We start from the raw sequence: 13060 nt of genomic DNA on the forward strand, positions 1-13060 counted from the left end.
ATTATATATGTGGATTTTTATTTAAAATATTTTCTATGAACTGTGTTGTGAACATGTTATGACATGATAAAAATATTTATTTATTTGCTTGTGCTTGTATTATTATAACTAAGACGGTCGCAATAGACGTTATAAACTAAAAACAAAGACAGTGTGTAAGTCTTTCTATTAAATACTTGTCACAAATGTGAATATTTTTATTATGTAATTACATAACAAATGCAACATACCTTGTGAAGAAATTTGAAGCCAAATTGGAAAAATCCGATTCCGTAAAATCTAAGTGGTGCATGAATTCTTTGTAATGAAAATTGTGAAATCTACAATAACAAAATACATTATTTTTAATAGATATTTTATTAATTTTTTAATATTTTAATATTATACGTTATTTAATGATTATTTCAATCTATATATATATTTCAATGAATTGGTCTAGCAACTTACGATTTCACGAATTTCAACGTCACAAGTGGAATACGATAATCTATTTAATAAATCTGCTGTTGCACTTGCCTAAAATTGTAATATGCCGAATGTAATTGAAGAAGTTTTTAATCTAGTTTTATCACTATGGATATGAATAACAGTAAAATCTTTAATTGACTTATTTATTATAAGAAAATTTTAAATAAACATTTTCTTGAAATTAACTATAAAATAAATACCTTGGTAGAGACTGTTTCGCACATATAATTAATGAGCAAGAATTTGAAAACGTTAATAATAAACCAGACAAAGTGCAGGATAATGAACATTAATCTAGACTTTACATAATTGTTTATAAGGATTGCGTAGAGAGTATCGCGCAAGTCATACACTATCCAAGCAAAATAGGATGCCATTTTAAAAGTTATTTGCGTTCCAAATATTGAGTCTATTTCACTGGATATTTTGCGTAACTCCAATTGAAGATGGCTGGACGTGTACATGTACATATAAAATTTCATTCTATGTATTTTATTATTTGCAAACTTTTTGCTGGTATTACTGCAGTTAAAATTGACATAAATTTGATTAATTTTTACTAATATCACTGCAGTACAATTTACGTAAATTTTCTTACACAGCGATCCATATTATATACTTGTTACTTAGTGTTTTCGGAAATCTGCGTTGGCGCGGATATGTTATAGGATTTTCCCAAGCCTGAAGATGTTCATTGATTTGATCAAACTTTAATCCTATGTATCTAAGTGTATAAGTAAAAAAATTTGTGAATATTAGCTATATGGTATCAAAAATTACAAAAATACTTTAAAAATTATTTAAAAAAATTAAATGCATTATAATCATTTATTTTTATTTATTTAGTTTTTGCAAATGACTGAATTATAAAGTAATAGTAAGTATATAGTAAAATATTGTACTAACTCGAGGATACCTGCAGTAGTCAAATCACCAATAAAGTTGATGTAAAAGCAGTATTCTCGTATCAGCACGACGAACATGGATGTTGCAACATCACGATCGTATTCATTTTTTATTAATAATGCTACACTGTATGTCGATAATATAAATATCATGAACCATCCCAACACAAGCCAAACTGTTTTCTTACGTAGTTTGTCATAATCTGTCATTGTTCCTAGCTTAAATAATGTACTGTCCACAATATCGAATTTTCTCAAACAGTTTTGGAATTTCTGTCGTGCGAAATAGGTAAATAATTATTATATATTCAAAAATTTAATGATTTTATTAAGCTTATGTATCTAACAGCGCGTATTTTATATTTTAAGAATGTAATATATAAGAGTCTTCTATTATGTTATTTCTATTATATGTATATTCTATAGAATTTGAATGAATTATTTTATTAGATATTTAGAAAATAACTTATTAACGTATTAATATGTGCGGGATTTAGTTTTCTTGCGGTAGTTTTTATTATTAAACAGATAGAGAATTTATTGAACTGTGGATTATAATCCTTATGTTTTAGCTATTTAATTGTGTAATGGACAAAAAATTGTTTATTATTAATAACTCCATATATATTACAACATCAATTGGTTATTATTAATAACTACATACCGTCTCATGGTATACTCCAAACACGATTGTCAATGAAGTTATAAGGATTTCTAGCCAATAGCAAATGTTGTTCTCGATGGGATAAACATCATTAAAGGAAGATATCAATGCAGATGTTGAGAGAATATAGTAAACTGACCAAAGTAGCAGCATATATAAAAAACTAAACCATAATCTTGAATGTTTAGATAAATTAACAATTCTTAATCCAAACACATAACTGATCATTAGAAATGGCATTAAAATCGTTCGAATACCTTTGGTCATTGCACACATGGTTTCTATTCTATACTGAACTTTTGCTGACCAGTTGGTTGCAGAATTTGCAAAAAATGGTAACGATAGCGGATCTTTATAATTTCAATTAGATACTTATGGACATTAAAGTAATTAGTCTACTACAATTTATGCGTTATCGTTTATCGAAACCGGATGAATAAAGAATATGCCTTTTTTTGTTGAATACAGATACGTTCATATAACAGAAATATAAATATTGTAATAGTTTTATGTTTCTAATGTTTTGTGTTTATATATATGTATAATATTATGTATAACATGTTTTAAAATATATCCATGATCGATGTATGAGATAATATAAATATGATTCAATATCAATGGCAGATGTATTTTTAGGAAGCGTTATTTTATTATATTACGTGTATATATTACGAACACATAAAAATTATTACAAACTTTTGCTTTTTATACTTAAGGAATGATATTATATGATAAAACAATTTAAAATTATAGCTTTACGGAGAGAATAATTTTTATAAACATAATGAGTGAAGAAGAAGGAGAATCGGCAAAATCGACATAAAAACGTTGTGAAAAAATCTTGTGCATTTATTTTGTTGCATATTTTGAAGAGATGTGACAAAATTATTATAATTTGTAGTGCGTGTAAATAGTTGTGAAAATTATAGTTAACATTATATATGTATAAAAAGATTGTATTATTTATTATAGTATATTATACATATAGGTATTATCCAACGTTAATATTATATACAATATATACTAAACCGACTTCAGCGAATGTTGAAATATAATGATAACGCACATTAAGTTTTAAATATATAATCAAAGACAGTATGATGCATTTCAACATAAAGTAGTAATTAAGTTATATAGAGATAGTCGTTGAAGTAAAAGTGGTCGTAAAATAGTACAGTATAATATAAAATCCATAAAAACCAAATGTTTTGTTCTTCATTGGTATTCGATCATAATGGAATTGGTGCAAGAATGGTAGCGTTTGTTCGCATGGTATTATGCCTAATACATACTGCAATTACTTGAGAACTACAGTAAACCATAGTTTTTCGGCGCGCGGTCGTGTCACGCGTTGCTCGCAGCTGCGTGACTCCACCTCTCGCTATCAGATAATGATCACCGTTGCTAACAATAAGACATCTAATAATTAAGCCATTTTACGTGCCTACCACGTCCGGTTTACCGCTTCTCATGCTTTTATTTGCTCAGACGTTTTAATTAATTACTCAATAACTGTAGCGAATTTTGCAAAATGGTTCGTGACTTTGCTTTTCAATTATATATCCAACCTACCTTCACCTTTCGGTCAGTGAATTGTGGACACCCTGTATACAAAAACTATATTTAAAGAATAATTCTCTTAATAATGAACACAATCATGGACAGATAAAATCGATATAAAAGCATAATAAAGAATATTTGTGATTTACCTTTTATATACCATATAATATTTTTTTATTTTTTCTACTCATTAATTTTCAATATTAACATGAGTACACAAAACCAAATCCAGAATACATCGTATAATACATTTTATAAAATGTACATAATATTATATATGGATTTTTATTTACATTATTTTGTATAAACTCTGTCATAACTTGATCAAAATGTTTACTTATTTTGCTTGTGCTTGTATTATTATAACTAAAACGGTCGCAATAGACGTTATAAACTAAAAACAAAGACAGTGTGTAAGTTTTTCTTCTAAATATTTGTGGCCATTCGTGATATGTAATTACACAATAAATATAACTTACCATATAAAGAAATTTGAAGCCAAACTGGAAAAATCCGATTCCGCAGAATCTAAGTGGTGCATGAACTCTTTGCAATGAAAATTGTGAACTCTGTAATAACAAAATACAATATTTTTAATGCATATTTTATTGATTTTTTAATATTTTCTTGTACGTTATTTAATTATTATTTTAATCTATATATATATTTCAACGAATTAATCTTGAAACTTACGATTTCACGAATTTCAGTGTCACGAGTGAAATACGATAATCTATTTAATAAATCTGCTGTTGCACTTGCCTAAAATTATAATATGCTGAACGTAATTAAAGAAATTTTTTATTTAGTTTTAACACTAGATATTAGTAACAGTAAAATCTGTAATTCATTTATTTGTTATAAGTAAATTTTAATCCTTAAAGTGTATACGTTTTGCGATCTTGACGGTGTATACTCTCAGAAAAAATTGTAGCATCAGATAGTACAATTGTGAAGATCTCTTCTACAAATAATAGTACAAATAGGGACAGGGGATAAATTGTAGTAAATGAGTCTAAAAAATTGTTCTAAAAAATTATTCTCAGATTGTCTGAAATCAATTGATAAACTGCTTAAGACTGTAAAATATTACAGTATTAATTCGCGCATTTGTTTCACAGAATCACAGTTTTTGTGTTTGCATGTGACAAAATAAATTTGCTACAAAATTGTAGTTAATCGGTGTATTTCATATTTTCTATTACATTACAATTTAAAGTTACTTATCTGACAAAATAAGGTCTACAATATTGTGTTAACTTTTTCCGAGAGATTTTTCTCAGTGTAGGTGGGTCTGTCACATTCAACGCTATTTTTCCCTACCTTAAAGTATTTTAAAAAATCTAAAAAAATTCATGAAACATCTGTCTACATTGTAGTTGACGATTTTATAGTCATTTTGATAAATATCGTTTATTTAATATCTTTTAACAGGCTTGCAAGTTTTACAGTTACGAGCGGATATCACTTTGACTCGGACGCCGTAGACCCAAGTATACACGTTAAGGGTTAAGTCAATGTTTCTTAGAAATTAAATGTAAAATGAATACCTTTGTGGAGACTGTTTCGCACATATAATTAATGAGCAAGAATTTGGAAACATTATGAGAAAACCAGATAAAGTATATGGTAACCCATGTTATCCAATATTTCACATAATTGTTTATAAGAATTCCGTTGAGAATTTCGCGCAAGTCAACCACTATCCAACAAAAATAGCATGCCATGTTAAAAGTTATTTGCTTTCCAAATATTGAGTCTATTTCACTGGATATTTTACGTAACTCCAAATGAAGATGTCTAGACGTGCACATATACATATAAAATTTTAGTCTGTATATATTATTATTTGTAAATTGTTTGTAGTAATCTTATTGCTGTTACAATTTAAGTAACTTACAATTAATTTACATTAAGTAAATTTAAGTAATTTTTGGTAATATTAATATTTAGCAGTACAATTTAAGTAAATTTTCTTACGTAACGATCCATATTATGCACTTGCTGTTTAGTGCTTTGGAAAATCTGCGTTGATGCTGATGTGTTCTGGGTCTTTGCCAAGCCTGTTTTATTTTGCGTTCATTATTTCTTATCAAGTTCTGAAGATGCTCATTGATTTGATCAAACTTTAATTCTATGTATCTAATAATAAGTATAAAAATTTGTGTATAAAATAGTTATATGGCATTAATGTTTACAAAAATACTTCAAAAAATCATAAAATTTAAGCGTTATATTTTAGTTTAATTAATTTTTGCAAATCTTAGTTTGACTAATTTTTAATTGAGTTTGATTAATTTATAAAGTAATAATATGTATATGGAAGAAATGTACTAACTCGAGAATACTTGCTGCAGTCAAATTGCCGATAAAGTTGATGTGAAAGCAGTAGTCTCGTATCAACACGAAGAATATGGATGTTGCAATATCACGATTATATTCATTTTTTAAAGATAATGCTACACTGTATATCGTTAATATAACCATCATGAACCATCCTAAGACAAACCGTACTGTTTTCTTACGTAGTTTGTTATAATCTGTCACTGTTCCTAGTTTAAATAATGTACTGTCCACAATATCGAGTTTTCTCAAACAGTTTTGGAATTTCTGTCGTGTGAAATCGATAAATAATTATTCATTATTCCAAAATTTGACGATTTTATTCAGCTTATGTGTCTAACAGCGCATATTTTATATTATATGTTAAGAATATACAGAGTGTCTGACAACAAAGTGTAACACCCTCAGGGAGAAATTAGTGAATTATGGATTATAATTTTCATGTCTATTTTATCTGTGTAATTGTGTATTAGAGAAAAAAAATTATTTATTATCAATAGCTCTATATATTACAATATTAATTGCTTATTAATAATAGCTTTATATATTAGTAACTACAAACCTTCTCATGGTATATCCCAAACACGATTGACAATAAGGTCGTATATGATTCTAGCCAATAACAAATATTGTCCTCGATGTGATAAATCTCATTAAAGGAAGATATCAATGCAGATGTTGAGAGAATATAGTAAACTGACCAAAGTAGCAGCATATATAAAAAATTAAACCATAAACTTGAACGTTTAGATGAATTAACAATTCTTAATCCAAATACATAACTGATAATTAGAAATGGCGTTAAAATCGTTCGAATACCTTTGGTCATTGCACACATGGTTTCTATAACAAACTGAACTTTTGCTGACCAGTTGCTAGCAGAAGTTGTAGCAAATGGTAACGATAGCGGATCTTTATAATTTCAATTAGGCACTTATGGATATTAAAGTAATCAGTCTATTACAATTTATGTGTCATCATTTATCGAAACCGGATGAATAAAAGAATATGCCTTTTTTGTTGAATACAGATATGTTCATATAACAGAAATATTGTGATAGTTTTATATTTCTAATGTTTTGTGTTTATATATATGTATAATATTATGTATAACATGTTTTAAAATATATCCATGATCGATGTATGAGATAATATAAATATGAATCAATATCAATGGCAGATGTATTTTTAGGAAGCGTTATGTTACTATATTACGTGTATATACACTGGGCAACAAAATTATCGCAACAAAAATTTACGTAAAAAATTTGCCCAACTTCAAATAAGCATAACTCCACGAAAAATTGTCATATCTGAAAGATTTTTTTTTATTTTAAAGGGTGAAGTCTGTATTTTAAGGAACCATTGTTAGATTTTGAATTTAGCCTCCCGCCCTCCCGCCGTTCTTCCAAAAGTAAGGACGTGTTACGTCTCCAAAAAATTGCATACTTTGACACATTATACGGAGTAGAATGAATTTTTTTCGTAACTATCATGGCAACCATCGTAAAATATGGACTTTTCCCTGCAAATTAAAAAAAAAATTAAGTCCGTACGATTTTTTTTCACCGAGTTATGGCTTATCAAAGTTACCTATGCATTTTTGTGCATTCAATCACCGCCAACATTAGTATTACCCGATGAACACTACGGGGACGTTATTGGTCGGATTTTGCCTATCGTGTATGTGTGTGTGTGTGTGTGTGTGTGTGTGTGTGTGTTAGCAGAGATTTGGGCACACTGATTTTCATTCAAACGAGGAATTGTTACGATTTTGTCGTTTGTTTTCGAATGAACGATACAATACAGTGATTGCAATACTGTGAAGTTATACTTACAGAAGTAATGTACTGTGAAGTTACTTACTTCAGTATTACAAAACTTCACAGTATTGCAGTCACTGTATTGTATTGCTCATTCGGAACCAAAAGACAAAATCGTAACAATGCCTCGTTTGAATAAAAATTAGTTTGCGCAAATCTCTGCTAACACACACACACACATACACGATAGGCAAAATCCGACCAATAACCTCCCCGAAGTGTTCATCGGGTAATACTAATGTTGGCGGTGATTGAATGCACAAAAATGCATAGGTAACTTTGATAAGCCATAACTCGGCGAAAAAAAATCGTACGGACTTAATTTTTTTTTTAATTTGCAGGGAAAAGTCCATATTTTACGATGGTTGCCATGATAGTTACGAAAAAAATTCATTCTACTCCGTAGAATGTGTCAAAGTATGCAATTTTTTGGAGACGTAACACGTCCTTACTTTTCGAAGAACGGCGGGAGGGCGGAAGGCTAAATTCAAAATCTAACAATGGTTCCTTAAAATACAGACTTCACCCTTTAAAATGAAAAAAAAATCTTTCAGATATGACAATTTTTCGCGGAGTTATGCTTATTTGAAGTTGGGCAAATTTTTTACGTAAATTTTTGTTGCGATAATTTTGTTGCCCAGTATATTACGAACACAAAAATTATTACAAACTTTTGCTTTTTATACTTAAGGAATGATATTATATGATAAAACAATATAAAATTAGCTCTACGGAGAGAATAATTTTTATAAACATAATGAGTAAAGAAGAAGGAGAATCGGCAAAATAACGATAAAAACGTTGTGAAAAAATCTTGTGTATTTATTTTGTTGCATATTTTGAAGAGATGTGACAAAATTATTATAATTTGTAGTGCGTGTAAATAGTTGTGAAAATTATAGTTAACATTATACATGTATAAAAAGATTATATTATTTTTGTAGTATATTATACATGTATTATCCAACGTTAATATTATATACACTGTATACTAAACTTCAGTGCAAATGTTGGAATATAATGATAACGCACATACAATTTAAGTTTTAAATACATAATCAAAGACAGTATGATGCATTTTAACTTAAAGTAGTAATTAAGTTATATAAATTATATAAAGATATAGTTGTTGAAGTAAACGTGGATAATGGAATTGGTGCAAGAATTGTACCGTTTGTTTGCATGGTATTATGCCTAATACACACTACAATTACTTGAGAACCAAAGTGGGCCATAGTTTTTCGGCACGCGATCGTGTCACGCGTTGCTCGCAGCTGTGTGACTCCACCTCTCGCTATCGGATAATGATCATCATTGCTAACAATAAGACATCTAACAATTAAGCCATTTTACGTGCCTACCAAGTCCGATTTACCGCTTCTCATGCTCTCATTCGCTCAGACATTTTAATTAATTACTCAATAACTGCAGCAGCTAATTTTGCAAAATGGTTCATGACTTTGCTTTTATATTATATCCAACCTATCTTTACTTTTCGGTTAGTCAGTGGACACCCTGTATTAAAACACTATATTCAAAGAATAATTCTCTTAATAATTAAGACAGTTATGGACAGATGAAATCGATATAAAAGCATAATAAAGAATATTTGTGATTTACCTTTTATACCATATAATATTTTTTTATTTTTTCTACTCATTAATTTTCAATATTAACATGAGTATACAAAACCAAATCTAGAATATATTGTATAATACATTTTATAAAATGTATATAATATTATATATATATATATATATATGTATATATACATGGATTTCTATTTAAATTATTTTGTATGAACTCTGTCATAACTTGATCAAAATGCTTACTTATTTGCTCGTGCTTGTATTATTATAACTAAAACGGTCGCAATATTCGTTATAAACTAAAAACAAAGACAGTGTATAAGTTCTTCTTCTAAATATTTGTTACGAATGTGACAATTTGTGGTATGTAATTACACAATAAATATAACTTACCATATAAAGAAATTTGAAGCCAAATTGGAAAAATCCGATTCCGCAGAATCTAAGTGGTGCATGAACTATTTGTAATGAAAACTGTGAAATCTAAATTAATACAATGCAATACTTATAATGTACATTTTGTTAGTTATTTGTTAGAATTATTTAATGTCTATATTAAAACATTCCAATTTATCTTAAAAACGTATCTTAAAAACTTACGGTTTCATGAATTTCAACGTCACAAGTAAAATATGATAATTTATTTAATAAATCTGCTGTTGTCCTTGCCTAAAATTGTAATATTTTGAATGTAATTGAAGAAACTTTTAATTGAATTTTAACACTGAAAATTAATAATAGTCAAATTTTTAATTGATTTATTTATTATAAGTAGAATTTAAATTGATGTTACGTTGAAATTAAATGTAAAATATATACCTTGATGGAGACTATTTCGCACAAATAATTAATGAGCAGGAATTTGAAAACATTATGAGAGAACCAAAGAAAGTACACAACGACAGACATTATCCTAGATTTCACATAATTGTTGATCAGAATTGCGTAGAGAATTTCGCGCAAGTCAATCGCTATCATGCCAAAATAGTATGCCATTTTAAAAGTCATTTGCGTTCCAAATATTGAGTCTATTTCGTAGGATATTTTGCGCAGCTCCATATGCAGATGCCTGGATGTGTATACATGTATAATACATATAACGTTTCATTTTGTTTAGTAATATTAGTGCAGTTACAATTGATGTAAATTTGAGTAATTTTTAGTAATATTAATATTTATAGTAGTACAATTTACGTAAATTTTCTTACATAACGATCCATATTATGCACTTGTTGCTTAGTGTTTTCGAACATCTGCGTTGGTACGGATATGTCACAGGATTTTCCCAAGCCTGTTTTATTTTTCGTTTATCATTTCTCATCAAGTTCTGAAGATGTTCATTAATTTGATCAAACTTTAATCCTGTGTATCTAAATATTAAAATAGTATGAAAAGGTAAATATGAAATTATTTGCAAAATAGCAGCATATTATATCAATATTTTTAACCCTTAAATGCCACACCTCTCAAAAATCTCGTAAATGACACATGGGGTCTAAAAGACCCCAGCATGAAAAATGTCTCCTTACTTTTTGATTTTTTGATATTTAGTTATGAAAATTATTTTCAATGTTGTTCAAGGCTTAGAAAAGAGAATAAAATGCTTATATTGTTAAAATTTCAATTTCAACATAGTATAAAAAATTAAGATCGCCAACAGTTAAAATATTGGCTCCAAAATCAAAAAAATAATAAATAAATATGAGCTCCATTTTTGGAGGGAACATTTGAAAATATATCATTCTAAAGGGTCTGGGGTCCGCTGGACCCCGGGTGGCATTTAAGGGTTAAATAGATTTTGGAAATCATATAATTTATGCATACGACTACTCGAAAGAAAGTAATAGTAATTGTATTTAGAAAAATGTACCAACTCGAGAATACTTGCAGTAGTTAAATCACCAACAAAGTTTATATGAAAGCAGTAGTTTATTATAAAGCTGTAACACATGGCTTTTGCAACATAAGAGTCATATTTATCTTTTATGGCTAATGCTGCACTGCAATTCGTCAATGTGACTGTTACGATCCATCCTAAGACGAACCATACTGTTTTTTTACATAGTTTATCATAATCCGTCATTGTTCCCAGTTTATGCAATGTGTTGTCGACAATATCGATCTTTTTCAGACAGTTCCAGAATTTCTGTTACAAAGAATGTGAAATAGGCAGATAACTATTATTTATACAAAAATTTAAGACTTTATTTATGTTCTGTATCTAATAGCTGTTTGATATTTCAAGGACATATGAGAGTTTTTTAATCTAATATTCTTAGACATAATTATACATACAACTTAAATTATATCTATTATTAAGGGGAGGTTCTCATCTAGCGACCCAAAAGTAAGGTAATTTTCTTGAATTTTTTTTTCATAGAAGGAAGTAAATGAACAACTGAAGGTTTTTGACACTTATTTATGGAGTCTAAGAGTACATAAAAAAATTTTTTTTAATAGAAATTGCTGCCGTGGAATGGTGTTACACGTGGTGCATCGTGACCGCGGCAATCACGATTGGCAATCACGATTACTCAAAAACTAATTGACGGATCGCCTTTTTTTTTTGTTTTAAAGTATATTAAATTTATTGAAGCCTGAACCTAAATGCAGGTGATATTTGTTGTTTTTCTTTTTTATATAGCACATTAAAGAGCGAAAAAAACGTGAAAAAACGGTACTCAAAATTCAAATGTCCGTCATTTTTTTAATTTTCGACTTTTTATTCATATTATAGGTTCAAGCTCCAACAAATATTATATATTTCATGAAAATTTTTGGATTTTTGATTTCTGATAATTTTTACAGGTGCTAGAGTGATTGCCAATTGGACATCTTTTTTTGACGCGGTCACGATGCACCACGTGTAACACCATTCCACGGCAGCAATTTCTATTAAAAAAAATTTTTTTATGTACTCTTAGACTCCATAAATAAGTGTCAAAAACCTTCAGTTGTTCATTTACTTCCTTTTATGAAAAAAAAATTCAAGAAAATTACCTTACTTTTGGGTCGCTAGATGAGAACCTCCCCTTAAGTATCTAAGAAAAGGAAATTTATCAGTGCGTGTTATATCAGTATATAAGAAATTCTTTTTTAGTAGTTTTTATTATTAAGCAGGCTTGTAACTTAATTAACTACAAATTATAAATTTTACAGACATTTTATATATTATAGTTGTGCAAATCAGTCTGAAAATGCTTATTAATAATAACTACTTATACTAATATTTCTTTACCTTATCATGATATAGACCAAACATGATTGACAATAATGTCACAAAGATTTCTGCACAACAGCAAATGCGGTCTTCGATGGGATAAAACTTGTAAAAAGCAGATATCAATGTAGATGTTGAGAGGAAATAGTAAACCGACCAAACCAGCAGCACGTATAAAATATTAAACAGTCTTGAATGTCTAGATAAATTAACAATTCTTAAACCAAACACATAGCTGATCACCAAAAATGGCATTAAAATCATTCGAATACTTTTGGTCATTGCACACATGATTTCTATTCCATACTGAACTTTTGTTGACCAGGTTGAACAGGTGTTTGCAGAAGTTGGTTACGAGCGAATGGTAACGATAAGCATCTTTGCAATTTCAATTAAGGCACTTATGGATATTAAAGTAATCAGTCTATTACAATTTATGTTTTATGATCTGTCGAAATAAGTCCAATGATGGACGTCTTGTTTTAACA

General features: G+C 28.6%; 1 protein-coding gene across 1 annotated transcript; it reads right to left on the minus strand.

Moving 5' to 3' along the window:
• Positions 1 to 9563: 9563 nt before the first annotated feature.
• On the minus strand, positions 9564 to 11361 carry LOC139774668 (uncharacterized). Its single transcript, XM_071710085.1, has 6 exons — positions 11227 to 11361; positions 10561 to 10722; positions 10172 to 10421; positions 9953 to 10021; positions 9746 to 9835; positions 9564 to 9651 (listed from the first exon to the last, which is right to left on the minus strand). Exons 1-6 carry the CDS (start codon positions 11301 to 11303, stop codon positions 9592 to 9594), a joined length of 708 nt encoding a protein of 235 aa, XP_071566186.1. The 5' UTR covers positions 11304 to 11361; the 3' UTR covers positions 9564 to 9591.
• Between the last annotated feature and the right edge of the window lie 1699 nt (positions 11362 to 13060).

The sequence above is a fragment of the Temnothorax nylanderi genome, unplaced genomic scaffold (assembly GCF_030848795.1).
Source record: "Temnothorax nylanderi isolate EJ_2023f unplaced genomic scaffold, tnyl_v1.0 TNYL_tig0084_pilon, whole genome shotgun sequence".
Lineage (NCBI taxonomy): Eukaryota > Metazoa > Arthropoda > Insecta > Hymenoptera > Formicidae > Temnothorax > Temnothorax nylanderi.